This window comes from Pleurotus ostreatus (assembly GCF_014466165.1).
Source record: "Pleurotus ostreatus strain PC9 chromosome Unknown scaffold_1, whole genome shotgun sequence".
Lineage (NCBI taxonomy): Eukaryota > Fungi > Basidiomycota > Agaricomycetes > Agaricales > Pleurotaceae > Pleurotus > Pleurotus ostreatus.
This window is the reverse complement of record NW_023503156.1, coordinates 640,261-667,598: the sequence shown is the minus strand read 5'-3', so window position 1 is coordinate 667,598 and position 27,338 is coordinate 640,261. Positions and strand designations below refer to the sequence as shown.

Genomic DNA, 27,338 nt, shown 5'->3' with positions numbered 1-27,338 from the left:
ACTAGTGGTATACACGCCGTACGGCTAACGCATACGACTAATCCATGGATCTGTAGCCAACACAGAATCCAGGTTGAGTAAAGACCCGCGCAATATGCGCAGCAATACGTCCATTCAGTAGATACAATAGTACAGAAGTCCTATCAAGACTTGTGAGACATTGATCACTCTTCGATGTGTTCTAAGGTTGCCTCTCTCACACTTTTCTCTAGGGCAAATGCCCTCAAAGTCAGCGTCGTATCCCTTTCACGTTCCCTGTCCACGACACCATCCAAATTCGAGAGCGAGCCATCTCCCGGGGTGCCCTCGCGACGCCCTCGCATGCTTCCATGACGAGAGGGGGATGGTGACACGGGCGGGGTCGACTGGCGACTGCCTCCCGTCCTAGGACGTGACGTACTTCGGTCCCTTTGTCTTGATATATGACTTTTCGGGGTACTCGGAGGTGTCCCGCTCCTCGAGCCTCCACCTTTACTGCTCCTTGTTGACGTTCCAGTGGGCGTGCGTACCAAGGGAACGGCTTTGTCGGGACTACTGACGGTACCACCGCCGTCAGACACCTCGCCTCCGTCCTTCACGAAAGGAAGATTGAACCGCAACCAACTAATCCCAAACCATCCCTTCTGGCTTCGCTCCAGTTGTCTTTGCTTCTCTTTACGCCGTTCAAATGCGGAGCGATATCGTTCGTAGGATTCTCGAAAATTCTTGTCCACACGTGAAGAGAAGATCAGCTCACCACGGGGGTTATTGCTTGGAGGTATAGGTGCGATGGGAAGTGCCGTCGAACGAGTCCGGGACACGCTTCGACTGGGACTGCGCGAAGGCGCATCAGCAGGTGTTGCGGGTGGCGAGGATGCAGGGGAGTCTGTAGTCGTTGTGTATGTCGTTTCGGGGCGAGGGAAGAAGAACCGGATTGGATTGAATCGAAGCTTAGATCGAAGTGGGGGTTTACGAACGTTGAGGAACATGTTGAACGATCGAAGTGCGCGGTTGGCATGAGGGACATACCTGGTGCAGGACATTAATATTCAGACAATTGTCTTCTCGTCGTTGGAATAAACGGGACACGAAACGTACTTGTTCGCGTAGGCAATTTTGTCCGAATACATACCGCTCGCAAAGAACAACACTAGAGTCGTAAAGCTAACAAACAAGAGCCCACTGGCGAAAGCTGGGTGCAAGGTGATTTCGACGTCGGGAGTATATATCTCTGGGAGCAGCCATTGCAATAACATCTTGTAGGGTATTGCAAGCAGCGATATATGGGGAGGGAGAAGGACTTCACATAGCAGAAACGCTATCAGAAACAAGAGTTGCCCCAGGAACACTAGGCAGGAAATCAGTACATCTGTGGAATATGAATCGATTTCTTGAACGTACATTGGTAACGATGTTTTCGTCGCTGGAGGTTAGCGGCATTTGTCTTGAGTCTCTCCTCAAATCTCAGGAGGTCACTGTATGTCGCGGCGTCGTTCAACTGAATCGTGCTGCCTCTAGGTGGCGGAGTGGAGCGGGGGGGCATGAAACTCGGACAAGGAATGTGGCGAGGAGGCGGAGACAATGAACAATTACTGAAATTACATAATAGCTACGCAGGAGCATGTGATTGCACAGTGACTGTGGGAATATTAAACTGATCGTGGAAGTGACCGGCATTGGGAGTTAGCCTGAGTTAGCCAGCCAATGATCACCTTGCAATATGTCCATGAAGGCTCACCGGAACCCCCTGACTTCCGTTTGACCACCTACCACCAACGATGTTGCCTAATCGTGGTGTACAGCTTAGGCATTTCGTCGCTGCGCTTGGAAAGAGCTCAAAGAGCTCGCGTTCGAGGGGGATAACCTCAACCTCCGCACGCTTGAATCGCGAAACATTTGACGCAGCGAACGTTGAGAGAGCCGAGGACGATGTCGATGTTTGCATAGTCGGAGGAGGACCAGCCGGGCTCAGTGCTGCCATCCGCATCAAGCAGCTAGCACAGGAGAATGACAAGGAGGTCCGAGTGGTAGTACTTGAGAAGGGTAGTGAGACAGGTGCGTGTTCTATGGAGTAAGGCAATGCTGCAAGAAATTAATTTCCTAGCAATACACTAGGTTCACATATAGTTTCTGGCGCTGTCATAGAGCCTAGAGCCTTGAATGAGCTACTTCCTGAGTGGAAGTCCATGTCGGGACATCCATTGACGCGACCTGCAACCTCCGACTCCATGCTCCTCCTCACTAAGAATTACCACATACCCCTGCCCCATCCCCCTCAAATGTCCAACAAAGGGAACTACATCGTCTCGCTGTCTCAGTTCACCGCCTGGTTAGGATCTGTCGCTGAAGAGCTTGGGGTCGAGATTTACCCCGGGTTCGCGGGAGCTCAGCTGCTGTACTCAGACAAGGGCGTAACGGGAGTCATCACGAACGAGGTCGGTTTGGATAGGCAGCGGCGGATGAAGAGTACATTCGAGGCAGGCATGGCTTTCAAGGCCAAAGTGACACTCCTCGGCGAGGGAGCGCACGGCTCGCTTTCTAAGACTGTCATCTCGAAGTACAACTTGAGGGCGAACTCTCAACCTCAGACGTACGGAATCGGGGTCAAGGAAGTCTGGAGAGTGGACCCGGAGCAACATCAGCCAGGCAAAGTTGTTCATACATTGGGATGGCCACTCGACTTCCGGACTTATGGGGGTTCGTGGGTATATCATATGGACGACGGGCTTGTCAGCTTGGGGATAGTTATTGGTTTGGACTACAAGAACCCATACTTGAGTCCCTACCGGGAGCTGCAGGTATCTACTCCAGTTTTCGTGACAGCACTAGGTTTCTGACACCAAATCGTAGCGTTTGAAGCACCACCCATACTTTAGGGAGCTTCTTTCCGGCAACTCGACGCGACTTGCATACGCCGGTCGCACTCTTAACGAAGGTGGTCTACAATCAGTGCCCCAACTCCACTTCCCCGGAGGCGCTCTCATCGGTTGCTCCGCCGGTTTCGTTAACCTCGCTAAAATCAAAGGAACTCACAATGCCATGAAGTCAGGTATGCTCGCTGCTGAGGCAGCGTACAAGGCTGTTCAATCGGATGCGGACGAGGTGGCAGACATGTCTTCCTACACGGAGGCGTACAAAGACTCGTGGATCTATAAGGATCTTCACGAAGTTCGCAACCTCCGTCCTTCATTCAACACGGCCCTTGGGCTGTACGGCGGCATCATGTACAGTGGTGTCGATAGCCTGTTCCTCAAGGGACGCGTACCGTGGACATTCAAACACACTTCTCACATACCGCCTCCGAATACAGCGCTCGACGCCCTCGAGACGGAGCCTGCGTCACGCCACAAGCCCATTGATTATCCCCCATTCGAGGCCCCGTTGTCAACAGACCTCATGACCAGTGTTGCCTTGACGGGCACGAATCACGCTGAAGATCAACCCGTGCATCTTCGTGTCATGAAAACTGGCGCCGGTGAAACTGATGAAAGCAAAGAGCGAAGGCTTGAGCATGTCCGCGTCAATGTAGGCGAGTACGCTGGGCTGCTCGGCAGAGCTTGCCCTGCCGGTGTCTACGAGTATGTCGACGCCGAAGGGGAGGGTAAGGCTATCGAGGATCAGAGTTGGAACGGCAAGAAGCTGGTCATCAACTCCCAAGTAGGTTGCATCTCACTCCCGCCTGCAGCATAGTTCTGACGTTCAACAGAATTGCATTCACTGCAAGTTGTGCGACATCAAAGTACCTACGCAAGATATTACATGGACCGTCCCAGAGGGCGGCGGAGGACCGAAATACAGTGCGTAATATTCACCGACTATCATCAGTATATTCTAATGCAACAATCTCTAGCTGTTACATAGATAAATAGATTAATAGTGCGTAAATACATATACAAGCACAAGCTCCCAAAGAGTCCAGCAGAATAAGAATAAAAACAATCCACAACGAAATCCGAGCCTAGGACACTCCTGCGCGACATATGCGCAGCCACTATCGGGCTTGAGGTCCTGGCCGGTACAGATGTACACGTGCCACTCCAAAATAGGGTGGTAGTGACAAAGAACGGACAAGGCGGCCAATCGACCAGCGCAGTTGGGCCGTTGGCACGTTGTGCTTGATCAGGGCGTGATCGTCGCAAGCAGTCGCTATCCTTCGGAGGAAGGGCGGAAGCGAGTAGGGTACACGAAGACTGCACAAGGCTTGACGGCGACTACAGCCCTGGGTACATGATAGGCGACTGCATGAGGTCGCTCCGGCTTCGGGTGAGTGAGGGCATGCCTTCTTCCAACGATAAGAAGCTGGTGAGTTGGACTGGTCCGCTGCATATTGTTCCCCGATCCGGCGGCGGCTCTTCAGTCGTTTCCGCTGATAGCAAGTTTGTCACCATACGGCAGCCCTGTATACGAGCATGAAGGAAAGTCAGCACGGATGGGAAATGTATATTGACAATTGCTTACGCAGATGGATAGTAAACTTATGAAAAACCTGCAAAGTCCCCATCATCAGGAAGGTGGTGAAAGGTGAAAGGTGAAGGAAACAGACGTCGGTATGACATGCGCCAGCACTGAAGCATGAGTGGAAATGATGATGCACATCGCTAGCAGTGATTGAACAAGGAGGCACAAAAAAGAGGGTACTGTGAACATACCTAGTAGCCCAGCGCAAGTAAGGAACGTATCCCGAGTCACAATAGACAGTACTGCCGAGTGGCTCCTCCACATCACCTTCGGGCATACTGTCAAGAAGGTCAAAATAACTTGAGTAGAAGAAGCCAGAGCCCTAGCAATAGCGATGAGTTGGTGAGAGGAATCAACGAACAAGACTTACCCAAAGCAGGCGACGTGCCACGGGATGTTCCCAACTAAGCATGCGCCATCATACGAGAGGATTCGGAGTGTAGAGACAGTGGTGAAGGAGACCAGGGCGAAGTTGAATACCCGAAAGATACGTAGGCAGATAAAGTAATTTCGGTACTCTGAGTATATGGCGTAGACTGCAGAGTGGATCAGACAAAGGCTTAGAAGGATGACAGGAATGACGACGGACCTTTTCTTACTTGAATGTACTCTACGGACAAAAGTAGAATCTGAAAGACGACCGTTTGGCAAGAGTGCCAAGCTAAGCAAGATGTCTTGGGAACCGGATACTTCTGTTCGGCGACGGCAAAGAAAGTTTGAGAGCCACTGTGGAGCAAGGAGACAACATTGTTCGTAAGACATAGCAGATAGAGGTATAAGAGGTATATAGACGTACATCTGGAGAGCCAATGCACCATATCTCAGGACCAGAAATAGAGCTTTCGTCACCGAAAAATGACCCCTTGAAAGGACGGTACAACCGTGAGTCGGATGGAAAAACAGCTTTGACTTTGCAGCTCACCTCCATATCACGGCAACTTCGGTGGAAAGAGTGGTGAAGTACTCGTAGACCAGCACAGTCAGAGCCGCGACTAAAAAGCCAGGTCAATCAACAGATGTTCTGATCCCGAGAACTGGAGTACGTACGCGAGGCATGATTTCGAACGGTAGCATCCCAATCATGGATAACACCCAGGCTCACGGGATAGTCTGCAGCAACATGAACCACCATGGAAAAGAGATGGTGGTCCGAGGGGAAGCTGGGCGCCTTATGACAGAGATAGACTTGCTTGAGGAATGGATCTCATCCAGGATTGGGAAAGGTCATTTTCCCAGAAAATTCGGGGGAAACTGGCATCTGAATTTGCCTCCGCGACCACAGGGGAGAGACATGGGGTCGGCTGACGGAATGTTTTGCTACCTATCGGGTGATTATCAGTGCGTCCCTTCATCGTACCCACACAGTATACCTAATCGGCGCACAAATGGAGTTCACTTCTTCGGTACCCCGCATCATGATGGCTACAAGCCATCCTCAACTGCAAATCGATCTCTGCCTACCAGGAGTATATGCTGGTAAATTTCACGAATATTTTCATGAAGCTTGGTTCGATCAGAAAGCATTATAGCAGGCACTTACCTCCCTGCAGATACCCTGCAATGCCTCTGGTGGCACCGTCGCCCCTGGGTTGGCGGCGGCTTTAGCCCCAAGGTTGAGTGAGAGTCACCCCACGTGATGGCAGTGACACAGCGCGTCCGTGACGGATGTTTGCACAATGAACTTGGTTCCAACGTTAGCGATCAACACTTACGAAATTACCATGAAATCAGTGTTCAAGGAATCTGGATCCCTTGCTGCACGCTGTCGAGTGCCTTCTCCTACCCGGACCCAGAACAGACGCAGAGTACCATCAAGCACCCCAGAACCCCAAGCAACAAGAACACAGTCCACTGCAAACCATGATGATGATGACTCCGAGATAGAAGTGTTCGGACCATTCGAAATCGAGGACCCTTTACTCAAAGGATCAGTCCCAAAGTCACGAAAGCGGCGGGCATGTGGCACAGAGCCTCTCGGTGCATCCAGCTCCAGTGCTCTGAGGGTGGCGGGATCAGCGACTCACGCCGAGAAGTATGCAGTCCGATCGCAATGAGTGGGATTGGTTCTTAATAACTTTATACTGACAGCTTGCACCCGTTCTTCACAAAATACCTCAAAATACCAAGTGTGAAATCTCGGCCGTTGACCACGCTTGTGGATTCAATGCAGGGCTTATCACTGGAGGGTGAAAGCTTAGCATCGCGACGACCAACGTCTTCGGCTTCGACATCTTCTCCGAGGCTCTCCGCACAGTTGATACCCCATCCTGCTGTACCGTCGAAAAAGGCTGAAGCTCAACCTGAGGAGGATACAGAAGACCAGCATGAGTTGTACTCGTATACGCTGTATGAACCGGCTCCTGCGCGTGTGTACGTTACCAATGAGGACGAGGCCAATGACTTAGTCGGTATGCTTCAAGGGTGAGTCTTGTTGAAGTGGTGACTAGGCGCGAGAATGCATGATGATCATTCATAGACCCATTGGTTTCGACATGGAATGGCGCGTCTTTTATACTCGGTCGTCGTCTGGTCCGATGAAGGTCACTACGTGTCGGACAGCCACTGTTCAAGTTTGCGACGAACGAATGATCCTCGTAATCCAAGTACACCGAATGCAGCGTAGGTCTCGTATGCCCAGCCACCAATATCATACCGTTGATATTTTCCGGACACAGGGTTTCCCCAAAAATTGCAGGTGACTACAGACTTGCGCTACCTTCTTAGGGATTTACATTTATCGCCGCCAGGAACTCATTGAGTCCAAGACAATTGTCAAGATGGGGGCGAATATTTTGAGTAAGGGCCCCATCAACCGGTCCGTTTGTCAATCTCACATCCATTTCGTAGATGATGGCGCAAAACTTTTCAGTGACTATGGGGTCGCAGGCCAAAATCTTGTAGAGTTAGGTGCACTGGCTCGGCAGGCTGATCCGGACGCAGCAAAACTATTCATCACGAAGCGTGGTACGGTCCGTAACTCCACGGCCGGGATCGCCTCTTTGGCAAAGGTCGTTGCTAAGTACTGTGGTAAGATTCTTGAGAAACCCAAAGAACGGACGAGCAACTGGGAGGCGCCGTTGACCGAGCGACAACTCTCTTGTACGTATCCGTTTGTCACTTTGCTGTTCTATATTCACCGTTTATACTGTAGACGCAGCAAACGATGCCCATTCCGCTTTGATGGCTTACTTGAAGATATTAGAGATCGCGAAGCAGCATGACCGGGCGTTGACGCCTTCGGGATACACCAAACACGTCGGTTCTGCTCTAAGTGGTCTTCCATCTGAAGACGAAGGATTAGATGACGAAGAAACTAGCCAAGGGAAGGATAAAGGGACGGAAGATCATTCAATTGTCCCTTCGGTGGACACCAAGGCAACTAAAACAGATGTGGCGCCGGTGATTATACCGCTCACTCACACTGGTATGCGTTCGCAGTATTGGCGGGCGTATCGAATGTGGCATGGCAAGGGTACATCGTTGGAGGATATGTGCAAGACATTAAGCATAGAGGGCCCGCCGTTGAAACGGACGACCGTCATGTAAGCGTATTACTTTGCGTCGCCAACAACCTCCTAATATTTGTATAGATCGTATGTGATCGGCGCCCTGCAAGCTGACACTACGCTCCCCTTCGACATGAGGAAGCTCAGGGAAATAGTTCAGACGGAAACGAAGTCATGGTCGTATTATAAACCGTGGCTTCTCCAAGTAGGTCGTGAAGGGCGGGGAGTTGCCGGGGCCACGGCTGCGAAGCGAGAGTAGTGAGAGGGCGCGCGTCTTCTTGTATGTAAGTCAGCATCGCTTATTTATGTAACGACGCTAGGATCACTGAGCGCGATTTCCAGATACTTATTTTGTTTTCCTTTTGAATAGATCAACGCATCATATCGTATAGCTCGAAATATTTTCTCATTTAAATCCTGAATTTCGTTAAGCACCTTGAAACCTTATTGATTCACGTTTGGCGTCGGGTAGTAATCTCTTATGGCCAAAGATAACGGTGCATGATGGATACCGAAACCAATTATGCCTGGGAGGTTCGCACGTTCCATTCAATTCAGTCCGTATGACTCTACTCAATGAAAAATCAATGATAAGAAATTTACGACGCACCGGCGTTTATAAAGGACAGTCCTTCGACGAAACTGACGTCGATTATTATTACACTGGTTAATATCCCGATTGTCATCATTTCGGCTGATCATCTCTGGCACTGCGCAAGCAATACCCACCTTAATCCAATTGACTGGTCACACGCTCGCTTGCGCTGAGTCATGTAGCTTGACAACCTATTGTAAATATCCCTGTCAGGGTTATCGAAGGGGAGAAAATGCAACTTGCCGTTAGTTTGCCGGTAAGGTCCTTGACGCCTCTTGACACTTGGACTTGCAATGCACTGAAAATGTGCTCTGCGTAGGATGTCGAATGGCTTTTGTCAGGCTGTATGTTGCAAAGGTTATCCTGTTCATTTATCGTAGGAACCCTACTCCCCGCCTCAGGCTTCATCAGTCGATCTCAAAACATACCTCACGGTCACGTAATAAGGGGTATTCGGAAAAGAACATAGACCCTTACAGACACTTTAGAGTTAGCCCAATCAGAACATTCAGTCCGACCAGTTTGCTTAGTCGTCGCGGAGCAAAGCAGTGCTGGCGAGCTGCGAATTTCAAAATAAGGGGTTCAATCTTACTGTTGGGCAAGTAAGTATATAACTGTGTGCATTATAGCCCGCCCGCAAAACCCCCTCGCTCGTTTCTCTTCATGCGTCATGCTGGAGGTCTTAGCCGGACCTGAAGCGCGCTTATATCTTCGAGCCTACTTCTGTGGTGAGTTGTTCAAGAACTCGTCAAGAAGCAGCTGCTGATTTTTGACAGTTTCCGCCTCATCTCTGGTCGTCTATGATTACTGTCTCACTATAGATGACGAGCTGCATCGGATATGGCGGTGAGTTTCTTAATTGCCTGATATTAACTGTTCATTAATTATCAGCGAATTCGCCGTTCAGACAGCCGATCAACGTTGCCAAATGTCTTTTCCTCGTATGCAGATACGTCGGGCTCATACCACTGATGTATGTTGCCAGTTTTCGACGCCGTTATAAGTGTATATTCTGACTATTCCTCGAAATCGAAGCATCCTCACTATTGCGCACCTTTCTCTCCGACCCGATGTAGTGTACTCCCGTCATCACTGTATGGCGTGGAACTGGTTCCAGACCGTTGTGTTTCACATCTTGCTTTTGGCGGTCGAGGGCCTGCAGCTCATCAAAAGTGCGTCTTTGTTTTCATACTATTCTTGATACACCCTTACAACGGTGCGCCAGTCCATGCCCTGTACGCCCGCCACATCAAAACGATGTCTGCCGTTTACCTGTTTCGCACTGGAACATTTGTCGCCGTGATGTACACCTCCGCAACCACCATACGCCTAGCCTCCTACGATAGCTCGTGCCTTGTTAACGATATACCGAAGCAGGCAAATTACTTTGCGTGCGTGACAATGCCAGCTATTTTCTCGTACTCTGACAATTATGCCCTATAGTGCCGTCGCAATGAGCACGCAAGTGTTTCTATCGATCATGATAGTTGGGCATCAAACGGTATGGGAGAACTTTCAGAAGTCCTCGTGGCTTGGGACCATGTCGCGGGATTCAGTCATTGCATGTTCTATCATTGTTGGTGAGTCCGTCTTTGGGTTATATTGGGTATCCCCTCATCCATTTTTCTAGCCCTCCTGGCGATGATAATAACGAAGGCCGAAGAGTTAGCCCACGTTCTACCTTCGTGAGTTCTCTACGTGAGCGTGGGGTCTCCAATGTCTTAACCACCTTCTTAGGATTTTCATCGCCATCCTGTCGATCAGCGTAAGAAATCCTCTATTGTTCACTGCTCATCCAGACTGAATCAATTATAGGGCTGTCGTATGGTCATCAACGTCCCTTCTTCCTCCGAGAAAGAAGACTACGGCGACGGTCGCACCATAGCTACTGGCTCCGTGAAGCTATCGACCTATTTTGAGAGTTCTTTGGATATTGAACCTGAGTTGGACCTTCACGGGTAGCGACGTCGGTCCCGTAGGCGGGCCAACTTCCTCTACGTTGCTAACAGTGTCTTACCTCCCATACAATATTATAGGAACGGTCAACTCGAATGCATGGCTCGCGATCCTGAGGTCCGATGCCCCACGCCAGAGCGCGCGCTGTCGTCGATTTCGAAACGCCGATCCACTCCCACCAATGATACCACCTGCCGATGGGCACCTAGGCTCTAGCCGTATGATTTTATTCATGTCGTGCTTAATGTATATAATTCTTTCAGTTAATTACATACATACTCGCGTAGATAGTAGATAGAGGATGCGTAGGTAGGCCCTCTGGGCAATTGCGTCGTTCTGCCAATTTGATTGCATGACAGCCGACATGTACAGTAGACAGATTATCTCAAGCCAAGGAGTGTCCCGGGTTGAGGCATTTGACTCGGAGGAAAGTGCGCGGTTCTGCAAGCATCTTCCCCAGCTCGGATCTCGCTCGCCCAGCTCCACTATTTGTCCACCATCTATCTCCTATGTCTTGCACGCACCTCCTATCATGGTCGATCTACTCAACTTGAGTCCCTTGTGCCTTCAACAGCCCGGCTTATGATTTAGAGAATGCCGGAGTGATCCCAACGGGCCGAACGTGTCCTTTCGATCTTCAAAGATCTTGCCTTAGCGTCACTCTAGCTCTAGTCTACGTATATATATACCTTCTCATCTCGAATCTTTTTCTTTTAGTTTGTGATACGTTTCATTCACGAAGTCTATTGAGGGTTACATAATAATAAAGGAATTGGACAACCAGACCGATTCAAACGACACAACCTGTAGTCAATGGAATTTCATACAAAGAAGCCCCAGCGAATGGGGGGGGACCAAAAATTTGCACAGCAGACCGAGAGTAGTCTGAATCGAGTTACATCGACGCCAGCCAGCGCGAAGCTGGTGTAAGCCATGTACCGCGAAGTGCACTAAAGGATGGTTGAGAGACGGCTAATCTGCAGAAGGCGAACTTTCTCGTGCATGCCCCTCCTGGGTGGTTCTTCCTCTATTTCAGAGGACCGACGGCTCAGGCCGGAGTCTGAGACCAGAACTGAGAAACTGGTGCGTAAAGCCAGAACGATTGAGATAGAGCATTATGCCTTATCCAATCTGCCCCGTCCGCACCAACCCGGACGTGCTTATCAGGCATCCTGTTAGATAGATCGGAAGTGAGTCAGGGCGAGGATGTAATGGTATGTGCACTTGCCGAACGTCTTTGAGATGATTCCCAAAAACAGAGCGGGGGAAGGTCCCGCTGCAGACGCCCCCTCCGCCATCAACTGAGTGCCTTCGACCAGGTTCGCAAGGTGAACACAGATGCGAATCATAAGAGCACTCAGATGCTTCGTAAAAGCTTCACAAAGCGAGGCCTGATCGATAACAAACAGCTAATGGCCACCCCAAGACCCAGGAGATACTGCGAAACAGTTATAGGTGCTAGTTGGACTTGAGGAGTTGAACCGCATTCGCCTACGATACCGCAACATGTCGATAAACGACCATCGTAGATTAGCCGTCCAAGCAGAAACCACCCGATCCCCGCACCGCATTTCATTCCGACCACTCCATCATGCCCTCCCAGTAAACGATCTTCGGGCAAAGAGACGGAGCGCGGAGGATTTCGGGTACGATGCTTGGCTAGTTTACAGCCAGGTCCAGCTAGGACCGATCGAGGGGGACTAGAATACTCAGACCTTAGCCCGCTCGCGAGAGAAACACGGCCAACATCGTGGACGGTTTGTGGGGGACGAGCCTCGCGGTTTTCGGCCTGCTGTGGTGGTTCAAGAAGAACCTTGGAAGTAGGTGCGGGCGCTTAGTACCACGTAGAAGATAGGGGTCACAGGGGAGGGACTGCATGTACAACATGGGCTGACCCGACTTGTAGGGATAAAGAGGCGAGCCTTCGTCTGAGTAATAACCGGCCAACTCACATCAGAAAATAGACTTACTCTGAGCCAACGCGCTCAGCAGTTTAATCGACAACCATTGAGGCTCTCTGAGTGTGAACTTTTCGACAGATTCCACCAGCTGCGGGTTCATAAGTATAAGTAACATAAGTAACATAATTACAATTATATCCAGTGTTTGTATATGGCTGGTATATGGACGAAGCGTAGTCATATTAGCGGCCCCTATCTCGAGCGTTGGTATTAAGCGCCCAAAAGCTTCTGGCACGACGGTTCTTCGTGAACCACCACAGCAGGCCGAAAACCGCGAGGCTCGTCCCCCACAAACCGTCCACGATGTTGGCCGTGTTTTTCTCGCGAGCGGGCTAAGGTCTGAGTATTCTAGTCCCCCTCGATCGGTCCTAGCTGGACCTGGCTGTAAACCAGCCAAGCATCGTACCCGAAATCCTCCGCGCTCCGTCTCTTTGCCCGAAGATCGTTTACTGGGAGGGCATGATGGAGTGGCTGGAATGAAATGCGGTGCGGGGATCGGGTGGTTGCTACTTGGATGGTCTGATCTGCGCTGATGGTCTTTATCGGCATGTTGCACATTTGTAGGCGAAAAAATTCTAGGCATCGGGAATCCTCAACCCAGTTGCCACCTATGAGTATTCGCAGCGTCTCCTAGGGGAGGTCACCATCGGCTGGGGACTTCATGTTGCCTTGCCTCCGCTCGATAGAGCGTCTCTGCGTGCCTTGTGCGCAATTCCACGATGTTCGTGGCGCGGGTTTTACGGGCAGAAGTAGCCAGGCGGTGGTGGAAGAGCCTCTTCTGTCTAAAGGAGTTGTTCTTTACATAGCGTGTCAGAAGTATCTGGCATGGTCTCGAATGGCCTTGGGGTCTCCCAAATCCATTCAACCCAGTGCGTTGATCCACTGTATTCATATTCTCGCCTTGCTAACAGAGGCTCCCTTAGCACCCTCGCAGATTGCGAGGAGGGTGTTGACGGATCGGAGTGGGTAAAGTGGGATGCCCATTTCTAATGGGATCGATCTCGCTGTGCCTCGCTCCGTCTCCCGACCAACGATCCACCTCTCTAGAGAGGGGACTCTCTAGAGAGTTTTACCCTGGGAGGCTGACGTGTACGAGAAGAATCGCCGTCCGCAGACAGACTGTCCATCGTACAACCATCCTTTAGTGCACTTCGCGGTACATGGCTTATCCCGGCTTCGCGCCGGCTGATGCCTGTGTAACTCGATTCAGACTACTCTTGGTCTGCTGTGCCAATTTTTTCCCTCCCCCTCTCATTCGTTGAGAGTATTTTTACAATTGTAATCGTAGATTAATCATTCATTCATAGTGCATGTCGTGTTTTCTTGTGCCGCTGCGCCGCGGTATATTTCAGCAAGCAATACGGCTATGGTGCGTAGGTGCAATCAACGGCAGCATGGTACAAGGCAATTGTAGACACCAATGGGCACTTTAACTGACGGTGGGGCATCCTCCAGGACGTAACAACCGGACTGTTCTGAATCTTGCGAGACAGGAACAAGGGAGGAATCTAACTCACTATTTCTTGTCCTCGGAGGCCGTTAATACAGTGAAAAGCGAACAGCCTAACGTACCAGTGGCAGTACCAATGGCAGATACCGCCCAGTACGCGCTACGCTCTCGATCATGATCGAAGTAAGATCAAACCAACCCCGGATCCACGTTGTTGCAAGTTATTACAATCATGTCGCAGTGGCTGCGCAATAATCGAGACTCGAAGGCCTTGTTCCTGATCCTTGCCGGAGAGAACTGTAACAACGTCTTCACGACAGCACTAGCACGACCACTGTTGTGGATCGAATAGGGGCTCTGTTGAAGATCAGCAGTCGTTACTCTTCACAGAAGCAGAAGCAAGGGAGACTGATGCTTGCCCTCATATCCTCTCGCAGCTACCGCAACGGCGGCCCCGTTGGAACCGTACGAGGGGACGAGGTTCACGAGCAACTCTAGATATGCTCCTCTGGACGCTTCTTCACCTACTCTGAACCCTGCGACTTGACCAGACGACGCCGTTTGTATCCTGGCATAGAACGAGGGAGTCAAGGGTGTACGGTTTGTGTAGATTTGAAAAGGAGAGCATACATATAGTTGGATACGTCGAGATTTGATCGACATCAGCTTCAGGCTGGTATCCTCGCGGCTCGCGAAACGCTGAAACCGGGAGAGGTCAGTGAGAAACGTTGCATGGGTGCTGACGTCGACTTACCTTACAGGAGTTTACAGGACAAGTGGAGCGCAAGCGTTCTACCTTCGAATTTTTCTAGTTCATCAAGGAATTGTAGCGTGTCACGAAGTTGGCACGCGTTACTGTGCTCATCCATCGAACCAAGGGCTGAATCATGGATACGAGTGATGGTGCATCGAAACCCGACGAGTTTTTGTCTCAATTGCTGCCACATCAACAAGAACCTAGAGACCATAGCGACTTGGAGGCTAGACACCATCAACTTTCCACTAGAACACTTTGCCACGGACCTACATCAACGTTGCGCGCGATTTGCAAACACTTAGCGCCCCAGACAATAACTAGTGATATGTGTACACCAGCAGGAAGACAAACAGACGCACAATACGACTCTCAAGCTCATATTGATGGCATTGTCCTGATCGCCATATCCGTCGGACGCTACGGGTTCAAATCAAACTTCCAGCTTCGAGTGCTATTGTCTCCTCTGCGGGTCTTTGTTTGAGTGACGGTTTTCGGACAACTGAAAGCAACAGACGCATTGGGAATCCACGCCTCCAATACCAGGCACCCACACCCAAAAACACATCCGGACATATCTCCGCTTACACACTTGCGCTGTAACAATACGTCCACGCAGGCCAGTACCTGCACGACTTTTGCCTGATATGGCAGGCCTTTGTGACCGAAACGAACAAGCGCTGGAAAACAAAGCAACTCTCGCCGGCTTTGTGCCAGGGTGGAGTGTAGGCGCCATGAGGAATTGCCATGTGAGGACCAGTGTTTGTCCCCAGGAACGACCGGTGATTGGATAAAGTAAGGGAGGAAGGGAAGGGCGGAGGAGGAGTATATAAGGTAACCCGATGTTCAACTTTTTTCTTCAACTCATCCTCCTCACGAGTTTTCAAAGCAACTAGCAGCCCGTCTACCTCCGCCTCCATCAATCTCAACGATGTTCTTCTCACTCGCCTCCATTGCTCTCCTCGCTGTCTCTGTTGCCGCTCAAGGAGGTTTCCCTCGTACGTCGTTTCTCTCACATTCTGCAAAGAAAAAGACGGCTCACTCTCAATGTCAGAGTGCGCCATTCAGTGCTTGGACCCCACGCAATCCGTCAACGGATGTGGCCCAACTGACAACGCGTGTCTTTGCAACGACACTGCGTTCATCAGCAGCACAACCGCGTGTATCGACACCAACTGCGAGGGTGACGATGTAGCGAATGCCCAGGCTGCAGCCAGGTCACTGTGCGCTGCCGTGGTACGTTGATGCTTACTACGGAAATATCAGAAAACTCACGCATTTTAGGGCGTCACATTGACTTCAACACCGGCGTCTGAGCCAACGTCATCGTCTTCGTCTGTCACAGCTCCATCGTCGGGGTCATCAACGGTTTCGGGCTCTAGCTCTGCTCCCACGTCCACCGCTCCTGCCTCGTCTACCGGCAGTGCTACGACTTCGTAAGTGTTTTGCTTTCTCTCTTGTTCCCGCCTCCCTTACATGTCACTTCAGACCTGCCCCAGCGCAAACATCCAATGCCGCCTCATTCAACGGCGTCAACTCCTTCGCCGGCATCGCTGCTTTGGGCCTTGCCGCTCTTGCTCTGTAATACCGCCATCATCATTAATCGGAGTGCTTAAACGCCATGTCACATTATGTGACGCAGGCGGGCTGGTTGTTTCACCTTTCGTTCGATTTGGAACTATACCCTCGCATCCCTTCTCCCTCTCTTTCTTGGTTGAACACTGGCTATCGGGAGACGGTCCTTACGTTATTTATGCTATGTATCTACAGTGACAGCGTCACGAAAAGTATTGGGAATCATAATGGATAAATCCGTACTTGCATGCGAATATTTCTGCCTTTACTTTGAGGGAAGGACGATCTCGTTCGTAACGTAGTCTACTAGAACTTTAGAGTCGTGTGGTTGGTTCTCTTCGTCATCCCTTGAATGACAAATGTTCGCCACGATGCACATGGTTTATCACTCTTCTCTTCTATGGATAAGCTGTCTTTATCACGAATGGAGAATCTCCATGTGCGCTTTTATCGTTCGTTATAAATAAATGTAACGTAGAACGTCTTACAACCCAGATGAATGAGGGGGGTAGTGTTCGCTTACAGAACAAAGCATGATTGTATTCTACGTATACGTGTACAATATCAATAACATCGGCATCTCATACACACCTCGTGCCACTACATTAATTATACAAGTACATCGATAACTCTCATGACGAACTCTACTCAAGGCAAGCTCAACCACTTCTCCAACAACTTTCCGAACCTGGGCGTGCCCAAGCCAGTAACTGGGTCCCATCCTGATGTAGCGTTGAAGCCCGACGAGCCGCAGCCCGAGTTGTTCCCAGCCACGATATCGTTGAACGCGTCTGAGAAATCAGGGGAGTAGATCTAAGAGAGCATGATAAAAGTGAGGTCATCAGCATCGGCTTCTGCTTTACAGCACACTTCAGATTCCCCGGGTTGGCCGGGTTCGGCATCCCACACTGACACCCCCACAAATGCCTCTGTTCGTACCTCAACCCGCAAGTTGGGTGTGGGATGGTGTACGCGCATTCGAACGACAGAATCATAGAAAGGACGATGGAAACGTGCACTTACGGTAGGGTTGATGAATCCAACGGTCTTCTTCCCGGCAGCAAGCCGTGCGTCGTTGATCAGAGTGATGAGAGCTCCGATGACAGGCGTCGATGCAGAGGTTCCGTACACGAGGATGAATTGGCCATTAACCTAATTCGTATTAATGGGTGTTGTTAGCTCACATAGTGGAGAGGCGATTTGATCTGAAGGTAGACGCACTGCTGCGACAAAGTTCGCACTGAGGGGGTGTGTCAGTTAGCGTCCATTGGATGTGATCGGAACGGACTCACCCATTGGCAGCGATATCAGGGAATGCACGAGCCTAGAAGCAGGGGAAAGGTCACTTGACGAAAGGCTACGTGAGCGGATGTACTCACGACCCCTGTAGAGTTCCAGATATCGTCAGGATGACTTGGTGGGAAATTCGTAAGGTAGTTGTTGACATGATCCTTCTGGTAGTCGGGCATAGCAAAGTGATTGCTAGATAAGTATGAAGCATGATCAATGCAAGCCACGCTTGGAAGAGGACAAGGACTAACCTGAAGCCCCCTCCGCTGAAGATCACTTGGTCAATGGCTGCTTCGGGGGCAGTCACTGGCGCGTTCTTGTTGATCTGCGTCGCACCGACAACAGTGACGAAGGGGCAGCTCGCCGGGAATCCTGGGTTGAAAACTGGCCCATAGGCGTCAGGGAAACCTATTTACAATCCAAGCTAGTCAGCTACCCCGTAATCAAGAAAGGAAAAGCAAGTAGCTTACCGAATTCAGACATACATACACCGTTGTTCCCTCCAACACCACTGTCTCCGGACGAGAAGAGCATAGTGATACCCATAAGTCCCAGTTTCGCGTATTCAGCGCATTGACGCGCGGTATAAGTGGGATTGAGGTCTGCTTCATTGTAGCCGTACGAGGTGGAGATGACGTTTGTGGGTTTGACGGTACCGCATTCGGCGGCGCCTAGAGACGTATGTACGTTAGACATGGGAAATGCGGAAGGGATGAGGCACATTTCGTACCTTTCCATCCGCCGGTCTGAGTGTTGGGGTAATGGGGGTCTTGATAGATATCGTCGCCCCCTTCGAACGTACAGTATGACCCGTCGATGGCATCAAGGAAATTGTTAAATGAGGCGCCTGGGAAGACAAACATAAGCGTTGAGATGATAATGTACACGGTTGGAGCAGCCCGCGCAACATCCTAGGATTCCTACCTTGTACTAAGTCTCCAACCTGATAGAGGGTAATGTTTTGTTGGACGCCGACAAGGTTCATCGCGTATTCTAAGTCAAGATCCGACTCGCCGTTGTACGCAAAGTTCTGGACCTGCGTTTGTAGGACACCTAGTCATCCCAATAAATTCAGCCTGCATACTGCGCTGGGTGGTGAGAGTGGACTTGCCTCCGTCGATGGATATAACATTAGGCGTCTTGCCCATTATTTCTCGCGAATAATTAAAGTGGAACATATCAATATCAGATTGGAGGAACGCCTGAGGGGTATATTCGACTGCCCATACCTAATCAGCAAACGCTCTCAACCAATGTCGTTATGGACAACGCACCAACACCGAAGCTGTTCTTGGCAGCTGCTTGAGTAGTATAATTCAAGCCATACAGCGTCCGGAGACAATCTGGAGTCAAAATTAGCCAGCAGTAATCGGCGGCTGCAGCGGCATCCTGCTTCGCATTATGGAACTTGAGGACTTCGGTGGGGACCTTGCCGGTGGTCTTGGGTGTTATCCCGAAGCCTGGTTGTCCAAGGTTGCTGATAGTGACAGGGGCGGTAGATGGACCGCGCTTTTCTACACGCGCATCGAAGTGGACGGAAGGCAGGACAAGCTCGACATGCGGCGCAACGTGTGCGGGTAGGTGGTACTCATTGCACCCTATGAGATGAAACGATAAGATTAAGTGACTATGTATCTTACGTTCGTGAACATTTTAAGACGTGAAGGTTTACTTACCAACGTGTGACTTGCCACTTTCGTGGACGTAAACGTTGTATTCGGTGCGCAACAGATCGTTTGCCTCTGCGACAGACGCGTCGACGTTGATCCAACCCTTTGTCGAAGAGATCTTGATCCGCTCAGCAGGGATCCCACTCCCTACAAGCCAGTTATGCACGGTCGAGACGGTCTCTTCACTCGGTGCGAATGTCTCCGCAATCTTTCCTGCAGTCCAGTGGTTACCGTACTGGGGTGACTTGGGGTGGGACACTTCGTTCAAAAACTCTTCTAGACGGTGCATATTCGACTGAGTAAGCGCGAATTTCAGAGGGATGGTCGCGGAAGGGTCGTGTCTGCGAGCGTGCGCCCATCCCGATGGGAGGAGGTCGCGCTTTTCGTGCAGGACGGTCGCATGTGGGTGCGTTATAATAGCAGCCTGCGCCGCCAGGAAAAGCGAAGCGAGCAGAAGCAGCTTCATGACGGATAAGTGGGGTGGGGTGGGCCTAATCAAATGCAACCTGAAGCTCATCCATCGATCCCCCTTTATGCAGGCGCGAAGGCCACTGCTGTAGCTGTAGCTGACAGCATGCCGTCACGGGCGAATTTTGGTAGAAACTGCATACTCCGAAGTCATATGGGATGCACCAGGAAGTATCGATCTAACTTCGGGAAGGCGATCTTACGTGCCGTGCAGGCATTTCACCGCGATGCGCACGGGCACCTGACGCGCGCTATCTTGAAGGAGCGGGCGTAGGGTGTATCTACGGCGATGGGGCCTGCAATGCTAGCGTGAGCAGTAGGACAATCCAAGGGCTAATCGTCATAACCACATGTGTGCCACGAATGAACAAGCAGCCACAATTAGGTCGGGGAGGGTGAAGACATATGCAACTGGCCCAAAAAGAAGCATGGTATGAGAATTACATGCCATGCTTGGAAGGATGGAGAAACGACGGCAGAAGAGGCTCAGATGGTAGAAGAACGATCGTGCTTCTGTCGGAGAGAGGTGTCATATTAGTATAAGGCATACATCCGTGCAAGGGGGGGGGCGTACATATAACCTAGACTCTAACGTACATGTGGCGATATGCTCTCTTGAGCCTTGGAGCCAAACTACTCATGATAACGAAGGCCGGTCCCGAAAGCGGGACGACTATCCGGGACAGCAACGGGGTCAACTGAGAGTCTCGCTTCTTCGGCGATTTGTCGATAATCCACGGGACCAGCGTTAAAATGGTATAAAATTACATAGGGACAATCGGGGCACTGCCCTTCTCTAACGCCGTGCGTAAACTGAACACCCACCGTCAGCGCGCTGCAAGGAGTGGAAGAATGAGTAATTGTACGCACCTATAATCGTCACCGTTCTGCGTGATGTAGCGCACCCAAGGAAGAGCCTGATAACCGCTCTTTTCCACGATTTTGAGGTACCGAACTTGGATACCTGACACTGTGAAGTAGGGGATCTCAAATTTTACAGTTATCGGTGCTCTCTTCTCCACGTCAGCCTCTGCGGCCGCTTAATCAGCGCGTGTTCTGCTCCAAAGGGATGTTGCACGTACCGCTCTTGACACTCGGCAGCCCAAAGTGCGCTCGCATGAGGAATTCTCTGCCGCCGCCAAGCTGCTTTATCTTCCATACGAATGCAGACTTGTCAGGCGCGTATTGCACGCTACCGGTGGACGCCTTGGCGTGGGACGAGGTTCTTTAACGTGGCCTCTTCGAGGAAGAATAGAAACGAACGCACTCTGAATTTGGGGCTATCAGCATCATCTGGTACGGGGACGTATATCTCTACGTTGTTGGCTGTACTTCGCCTCTTGAACTGGGCTTTGCATTTCACCATATACTCCACGCGACTACCCTTGTGGTGTTCCACAGCGGCCTCCACCCATATCAACGGCTTCACCGGCGTCGAAAGGCGGTACGACATGAGCTCGAATTCGCCGTCTGGCGGGATGAACGAAATCGTCCGGTCGTTCTCGAAGCGTGACAATCGCACACACTGGTGGAACTTGACGTCCTCCATTTCGATCGCCTTGCCCCGCGCAGCTAGCTTGAATGTCAGTGATAGAACACCGCCAAGGATGGAGGGAACGTACTCCGCCCGGTGCTCTCAAACATGACTTTGTCATTCAGACCTAACCGTAATTCGGGCATTCCAGATAGATAGCACTTCATCTTGACTGCTCCCAAAATTTCTGATCGCACAACGTTGCCATTGGCGTTGACCAGTAGGTTCACACTCTCGATTACATCCAGGAACACCTCGTTCTTGCGATATCGAATTCCCTCGGTTCGCCAGGAGACTGCGTTCGTGACTGCCATCGGTGGTCGGACTTGAATCTCTAGCTTGTGAGATTCCTGGGTGATATACCTGCACAAATGAGCAGTCACTATGAGACATCTGCGCGTAACCACTCACTCTTGCAAGATCTTGCTCTCTGTTGTCTGCGGGTATCCGAAGTCCATCATCTCATCCAGCAACTCGTAGATGATCACAAAGTTATCCCGTATACTCTCCTCCTCCAGTTCTTTGAAGTATTCGACCAGCACGCTGGTTAGCCGATGTAGGAAGAGAATGATTTCGGCGGCATTGGAGTTTCGTTTCGATAGTGCCAGAACTAGCGCGAGCTGAAAAGTTATAACTTGTTGAAGTGAGAGTACATACTGTAGAGATTTGAATGGCGAATGTGCATGTAGTTGATGCCTTGGCTCGAGAAACACGGCGTCACTTGCTGGCCTTCTTCTTCAAAGTCCAGGACTAGAGGCAGAAAGCGTTCGATATATGAAGAAGGCACATCGTCGCGATAGGATCTTTGAATCAGAGGCTTTCCTTTGAGATCCAGAATGGCGATGAGACTGGCCATCTCTTTGAAGGAGATACTTGAGACGGGAGGTACGATCGGGAGTGCTCCCCGCAGCCAATTGGCGCCGAGGGCACGTGCCTATGAGTGCTTTCAGTGAGTTTCTGCGTCTCTACTGCATTAGCATTTGCGGTTGACTTCGCTTCAATTGCAGGAAGATGTCGGATACCTGTACTCCGGTAAGTTCTGGTGCTGTGTCATGGTCTATACTGAGCAAAAATCCCATGATATCAGGCTCATGACTGGTTTACCGCGACACTCACGGCCGGACTATGCGTTGGTCTTATGATATCGTACGCGCCGCAGGTGTGTGGCACTTGCTTGCTTTGACTGGTGTCATCCCAATACTGCTGCCAATAGCACTTCCGAATAATAAACAAACAGTCGTCGGAAGGATTGTCCCCGTGGTTCCTTTTATTAGGGAGCACCTCCAGTGCGTCAGGTTTCTTGAATATGTGAGTTTTGCGCCGCGGCTCCAATACCTTTTATGCTAATCACTAGATACGGAAGGGTCGCCCTGCAATGGGGTATTGTAAAGTGCTGCCGTTACGTGGTAGGCGTTTGTCTTGCCTACGACACTTGAGACCGAGGGTTGATGTATTACGCAGAGCGTAGGGAGCTGCGCCGAAATTACTCTAGGAGTCGTCCAGGTTGGGCTGCAGTGGTTTCTCTTCACAATGATGTACGTCTACAATTCCATCCTATCTGCATCACGCCCAATCGTGAATCCTTGGTCTTAGCATGGTTCTATACATGATATACTATCCCCCGTATCTTAAATATGTCGCGGCCAATGAACATGAAGATAACCATGACACGCGGCCGTCTTCCTCTCCCATAAAGAAGCCAATGAAGCGGGCTGAATGGAGCCTTTCCATTATTCTTTCTTGGGTGGTCGTAGTTCACATGTAAATTCCTCCATGTCTTCAACACTCTGCCTCAGCTCATCTTTGCCATCAGCATCTTAATATCATTCACTACGTTCTTCCTCCTCCTTACGGCTACGCCATCTCCCTCGCCATCTCTCCCTCTCCCAAAGCAGGTGCTCTCCTGGGCAACATTCCTGGGTGTATCATCTGCCATTCTCGCGGCCATACAATACGCGCCACAAATTGCTCACACGTATCGACACAAGGTAGTAGGTGCACTGAGTATACCCATGATGTGTATCCAAACGCCCGGGGCAATACTGATGGTCACTTCCATCGCGCTAAGGTAGGCTCTCTCCTTCATTCAATTTTCCGTATTTATCGATTCCCTAGGCCAGGCACCAATTGGACTAGTATGTTCCGATCCATCTCATCGGTTTGGAAACTAACTGAACGATGGTAGGTTGGATAACCTTTGCTGTGGCAGGGGTCATGCAAGGGACCCTTCTTGTCATGTGTATATTCTGGAAAGTCCGTCAACAACGACTGGGGATTGATGATTTCGGCCACTCGCTCGCGCCACCAAGTCCATCTGCTTCAGGGGGGAGCACCTATGACTCGAATTCTCGTGGAGAAGAAGAAGTACCTGGACTGGTGACCGGCGAAGGAGACGATCCCACTGCCGTTAGCATGGCATTAGCCGCCGCTCTGGAATCAGCCGTCGAGACAGATTTGAGGGCTCACAGTGATAGTCGTATAGACGCAGCGCAGGCAGAAGATAGTGAAAGGACGCCGCTCCTTGGAAACCCTACGAAAGACAATGAAGCAGGGGGACATGAAACCAACCATGGGTGGTTCGGCTGGCTTCGAAGGTAGCGCTTTCGTGCCGTAGGCCACAGAGACGTTTTACTATTTCCATACTCACGGCTTGTAATGTGGACCAGGCTCAAATTTTCTCTCAATTGCACTATAACAATGATTCGGCTTCTATAGGTGACAGTTTTCGAGTTACCTCCTGGACGACCTGGACCCTAGGCATTTTGCAATCGCAGATCTCCTTGATGATACCCCTTTCGTTTACTTGCCCTGCCAGTTGGCTATGCATGCATCCCTTCATCTTCGTGGCACATGCAAACCCTCATTGGGTGTGTGAAGCCAATGTCCTGCTGAAATGATGCAGTAGTCCTAGCATGCGGGCCTTGCTCTTTGTCCACTATTTGGGAAGGAACTTATGGATTTCTAGCTCTGTGCCGAAATAATTCGACCAAGGCGTTCAGCTACCCCGTGACCATGGATCAACCAGAATGTGAGCATTCTGTTGGATTCTGTTGTTGGTCGAGCTTGCCTTTGACATTCTTACTAGATCAAAGTCACTGCAGGATAAGTACTTAGTTGTCACGTGTGACTTGTTACCGAAGGCAGGGATCCTACTTCAAGCTTCAACAACAGCGGATGTCAATTTGCAAACGGGGCTTCGTCAGCTCCAGCCGACCGCATCCAACCCCTAAATCGATACATGATCCCCCCTTCAATGTTAAGTCGTATATATGTGAGACGGAAGTCCGGACACGATCGCTATGTCTTCTCCTCTTATTCCTCGTCATTCCGACTTTATTCCCCACCATCATGCGACAGCCCCTAGTGTCCGGGAATGGGATGCCATGCTACGAGCGTATTCATCATGTGAGCAGGATGCTGTTGAACCCCCCGCTATAGTCTCACTTTCGAGTCGTCGCAGTCGCGGCTCTGTCAGTGCTTTTGTACGAGCAGTGTACAACCTTGAGCAGCGAGTTTGAGCTGGTTTGGACGTGAGCCCCTCTGCCCTCGATTCCAATCTGCATTCAATCGCCTCTGCAGGCGTCCAATCACCTTCGTCAAGTGCTTGTATGTCATTTGTCGATATCTAGCAATCGCGTGGCAGATGTACGAGCTCCTTGCGGTCGTAAAATCTGAAAATCCCTCTTGACGCTTCTTCTAGCACAAGTCAAGTCTTTCTCTTACAGCTCGACCTTGAAAACCCATATTCCTACAAGCAATGCATTGCGTGGCACTCGATCCATACGGCCGTATCCCAGATACTCCTTTTTGTTATCGAGTGTATCCAGGCCATGAAAGGTGCGCGCCTCCACACATTCAGATGTCTTCTTTTTCCGACGCCCAAATGACAGTTCATGCACTTTACTCGGAGAGGCGCAGGACGCTGTACATGCTGCATCTCTTTCGGACAATTTCCTTCATCATGATCACCTATACGACCGTTGCGACACTCTTGGTCCTGTCATACGATGGCGCATGCATTGTAAGCGATATACCTCAGCAGGTCACTTGGTTTGGGTGAGTGGAACGATTTGTTTTTTTTGTGTCCAATTCATAACCTTGGTGAAGCGCCTTGGCGATTCTTTCCCAACTCATCGTCACTTTCCTCGGAATGTCTCCCTCAGTGCTCAAGGAAATCTTACGGCAGTCTTCACTTATCGCTACTATGTCAAGGGACTCGTTCTTGATGTTTGGAATCATCACCGGTAAGTCGATACTCAGCCTTCCGTCACGCTTATTTACTTGGATTCGCGTCAGTTTTCTCCGCCATCATCATCCGTTATGCTGCCTTGATGGCGCATGTCATACCTCAGTACGTACAGTACTACAACGCAACTTCAATATCCAACACTTACGCCTACTAATTGCACAATATCCAGGTTCTTCCTCAGCACGCTATCCGTGATTGTAAGTATTATCTTCACAGCAGTTAGTATCTCTAACCACCCCTCCAGGGCTGCCGAATGATCCTCAATATGTTGGAAACTGCGTCAAGAGAGGGCGACACTATACGGACTGCATCGGTTCATTTGTCCATGTTCCTGGACGGTTCTTTCGTTAGCGGAGAAATGGAATCCTTGTAGCTCTCTCAACATCTTTCCTTGTTCCGGTTTCGAGTTGGGCTCATTTATGTTGTTGTCATCGCCTTTACCTTAGAAAGCACCATATCTCATACAATACGCAACACTACTTTAGATCATCGTGTACCAGTCGATTGCAATCGCTGCGATTTGAGTCATACAACGTCCTAGACACACTGAGAAAGACTGAGAATAAGGTAGAAAGACATGAAATAATTGAGGGGCCCGGCATCACATGACGTGGGCGCGTAGTCTTCCCCCGATCTTCCGAATGTTGGATGTATCTTCCGCTCAACGCTATTCTTCATCTCTCCACGCTTGACTTCCGGGACTCAGATTTAGCCAATTTCTGTGCCAAAGCGAGTTGGACGCAGCCGTGGTTCTCTTAGTCGACGGTATTCCTTTACGCCAGCGCGCTTTCCACAAAACCTTCCCCATTCAAATTCACGAAACAAAACGGGGTGTGATAGAATGTCGAGCTGGTTGAATTCTGTGGCAAAAGCAAAAGGCTGCCGGTCTCAAGTTTCTCGATATGTTTCAAAACCTGGGTCCAGACTATCTCAATTCGCTTGCCGATCATTGTCGTCGCGCTCGGGGCCCGCAATTTTAGAAAATACACCTAGTCGAATACAGCATAGTGCCTCAACTCCTCCCACATTACGCGCTGGCCGAATCACTCATTCATTTGATATGAGGAAAGGGAGTAATGGCTTGGGGTGGAGTTTGCGGAGGAGAGAGTTTCATTCGTCTTGTGGTATGTGCAAGTTGACGACGAGTGAGAGGCTTACGATTGAGTACTAAGTTATCGCCCAGCTAGGCTCCACGGTCATTTAACAAGACCAGAACCCGGTACTGGGTACGCTTGGATCCTATTTGCCACATCATCAGCATACATGTTTACAAGTCGTCAGAATAAAAGTAACGTTCAAAGACTCGAAGGGGGAACTAATCAAAACGGTCGAAGCAAATGATGGGGATGACCTTCTATCGCTGGCGCATGAACATGACATTGACCTTGAAGGTAGAGATGTCACTGTGACTTGCATCTAGTTACTGACCAGATTCACTCGCTATACACAGGTGCTTGCGAACGCTCTTGTGCGTGTTCGACCTGTCACGTCATTCTACCACAGGAACTCTACGACATACTCCCCGAACCCGAAGACGATGAAAATGACATGTTAGACATGGCTTTCGGGCTCACGGACACCAGCCGCCTGGGATGCCAGGTTTATGTGACGAAGGAAATGAAGGAGATGGGCGAGAGAGGAGAGATTGTCGCGACGCTGCCGAGTGCGACGAGGAATATGTTCGTTGATGGTGAGCCAATCCAGTGAACAATACTGATGTACCAGCGACTGAACTATATTCGTGTCATCAGGAAGAAAGCCCACGCGACACTAATTAGATGCAATGTATCTTCATCATATTGACATACCTCACAACTCACCCATATTCCCCATCCCTGTGCATTGTGGTCTATCAGCAACTTCTCACATTGCTAACGGTCAGCAAGTCACTGC

General features: G+C 50.4%; 11 protein-coding genes across 11 annotated transcripts; 7 read left to right on the top strand and 4 right to left on the bottom strand.

Annotated features, from left to right (window-relative positions):
* Positions 1-164: 164 nt before the first annotated feature.
* PC9H_000211 (uncharacterized protein) lies at positions 165-1,522 on the bottom strand (the record flags this gene model as incomplete). The annotated part of the gene is made up of 3 exons (XM_036769873.1): positions 165-1,008; positions 1,078-1,327; positions 1,381-1,522. 3 exons carry the CDS (start codon positions 1,520-1,522, stop codon positions 165-167), a joined length of 1,236 nt encoding a protein of 411 aa, XP_036635718.1.
* A 235-nt stretch (positions 1,523-1,757) lies between these two features.
* On the top strand, positions 1,758-3,840 carry PC9H_000210 (uncharacterized protein; the record flags this gene model as incomplete). The annotated part of the gene is made up of 5 exons (XM_036769872.1): positions 1,758-2,034; positions 2,095-2,777; positions 2,830-3,636; positions 3,686-3,776; positions 3,830-3,840. The coding sequence occupies 5 exons, from the start codon at positions 1,758-1,760 to the stop codon at positions 3,838-3,840; spliced, it is 1,869 nt and encodes a 622-aa protein (XP_036635717.1).
* A 642-nt stretch (positions 3,841-4,482) lies between these two features.
* Positions 4,483-5,569, bottom strand: PC9H_000209 (uncharacterized protein; the record flags this gene model as incomplete). The annotated part of the gene is made up of 7 exons (XM_036769871.1): positions 4,483-4,577; positions 4,629-4,759; positions 4,808-4,973; positions 5,027-5,163; positions 5,234-5,299; positions 5,360-5,429; positions 5,485-5,569. The coding sequence occupies 7 exons, from the start codon at positions 5,567-5,569 to the stop codon at positions 4,483-4,485; spliced, it is 750 nt and encodes a 249-aa protein (XP_036635716.1).
* A 544-nt stretch (positions 5,570-6,113) lies between these two features.
* Positions 6,114-8,202, top strand: PC9H_000208 (uncharacterized protein; the record flags this gene model as incomplete). The annotated part of the gene is made up of 8 exons (XM_036769870.1): positions 6,114-6,469; positions 6,526-6,858; positions 6,914-7,056; positions 7,113-7,132; positions 7,185-7,233; positions 7,285-7,536; positions 7,589-7,979; positions 8,028-8,202. The coding sequence occupies 8 exons, from the start codon at positions 6,114-6,116 to the stop codon at positions 8,200-8,202; spliced, it is 1,719 nt and encodes a 572-aa protein (XP_036635715.1).
* Positions 8,203-9,208: 1,006 nt separating this feature from the next.
* On the top strand, positions 9,209-10,500 carry PC9H_000207 (uncharacterized protein; the record flags this gene model as incomplete). Its single annotated transcript, XM_036769869.1, has 9 exons — positions 9,209-9,266; positions 9,315-9,384; positions 9,446-9,511; positions 9,574-9,710; positions 9,764-9,929; positions 9,982-10,118; positions 10,169-10,223; positions 10,276-10,303; positions 10,354-10,500. The coding sequence occupies 9 exons, from the start codon at positions 9,209-9,211 to the stop codon at positions 10,498-10,500; spliced, it is 864 nt and encodes a 287-aa protein (XP_036635714.1).
* A 5,090-nt stretch (positions 10,501-15,590) lies between these two features.
* Positions 15,591-16,244, top strand: PC9H_000206 (uncharacterized protein; the record flags this gene model as incomplete). The annotated part of the gene is made up of 4 exons (XM_036769868.1): positions 15,591-15,657; positions 15,714-15,895; positions 15,944-16,095; positions 16,148-16,244. The coding sequence occupies 4 exons, from the start codon at positions 15,591-15,593 to the stop codon at positions 16,242-16,244; spliced, it is 498 nt and encodes a 165-aa protein (XP_036635713.1).
* A 638-nt stretch (positions 16,245-16,882) lies between these two features.
* Positions 16,883-19,660, bottom strand: PC9H_000205 (uncharacterized protein; the record flags this gene model as incomplete). The annotated part of the gene is made up of 12 exons (XM_036769867.1): positions 16,883-17,047; positions 17,258-17,386; positions 17,456-17,474; positions 17,527-17,558; positions 17,614-17,716; positions 17,776-17,932; positions 17,995-18,195; positions 18,255-18,371; positions 18,449-18,577; positions 18,609-18,743; positions 18,799-19,122; positions 19,201-19,660. The coding sequence occupies 12 exons, from the start codon at positions 19,658-19,660 to the stop codon at positions 16,883-16,885; spliced, it is 1,971 nt and encodes a 656-aa protein (XP_036635712.1).
* Positions 19,661-20,426: 766 nt separating this feature from the next.
* AP1M1 (AP-1 complex subunit mu-1) lies at positions 20,427-22,052 on the bottom strand (the record flags this gene model as incomplete). Its single annotated transcript, XM_036769866.1, has 7 exons — positions 20,427-20,475; positions 20,533-20,692; positions 20,745-20,868; positions 20,930-21,234; positions 21,285-21,559; positions 21,608-21,806; positions 21,854-22,052. 7 exons carry the CDS (start codon positions 22,050-22,052, stop codon positions 20,427-20,429), a joined length of 1,311 nt encoding a protein of 436 aa, XP_036635711.1.
* Positions 22,053-22,207: 155 nt separating this feature from the next.
* Positions 22,208-23,794, top strand: PC9H_000203 (uncharacterized protein; the record flags this gene model as incomplete). The annotated part of the gene is made up of 9 exons (XM_036769865.1): positions 22,208-22,228; positions 22,284-22,355; positions 22,410-22,504; positions 22,560-22,602; positions 22,658-22,731; positions 22,790-22,957; positions 23,010-23,264; positions 23,312-23,331; positions 23,382-23,794. The coding sequence occupies 9 exons, from the start codon at positions 22,208-22,210 to the stop codon at positions 23,792-23,794; spliced, it is 1,161 nt and encodes a 386-aa protein (XP_036635710.1).
* Positions 23,795-25,157: 1,363 nt separating this feature from the next.
* Positions 25,158-25,818, top strand: PC9H_000202 (uncharacterized protein; the record flags this gene model as incomplete). Its single annotated transcript, XM_036769864.1, has 5 exons — positions 25,158-25,252; positions 25,304-25,440; positions 25,493-25,547; positions 25,615-25,642; positions 25,690-25,818. The coding sequence occupies 5 exons, from the start codon at positions 25,158-25,160 to the stop codon at positions 25,816-25,818; spliced, it is 444 nt and encodes a 147-aa protein (XP_036635709.1).
* Positions 25,819-26,505: 687 nt separating this feature from the next.
* PC9H_000201 (uncharacterized protein) lies at positions 26,506-27,152 on the top strand (the record flags this gene model as incomplete). The annotated part of the gene is made up of 4 exons (XM_036769863.1): positions 26,506-26,569; positions 26,629-26,671; positions 26,727-26,836; positions 26,896-27,152. The coding sequence occupies 4 exons, from the start codon at positions 26,506-26,508 to the stop codon at positions 27,150-27,152; spliced, it is 474 nt and encodes a 157-aa protein (XP_036635708.1).
* Between the last annotated feature and the right edge of the window lie 186 nt (positions 27,153-27,338).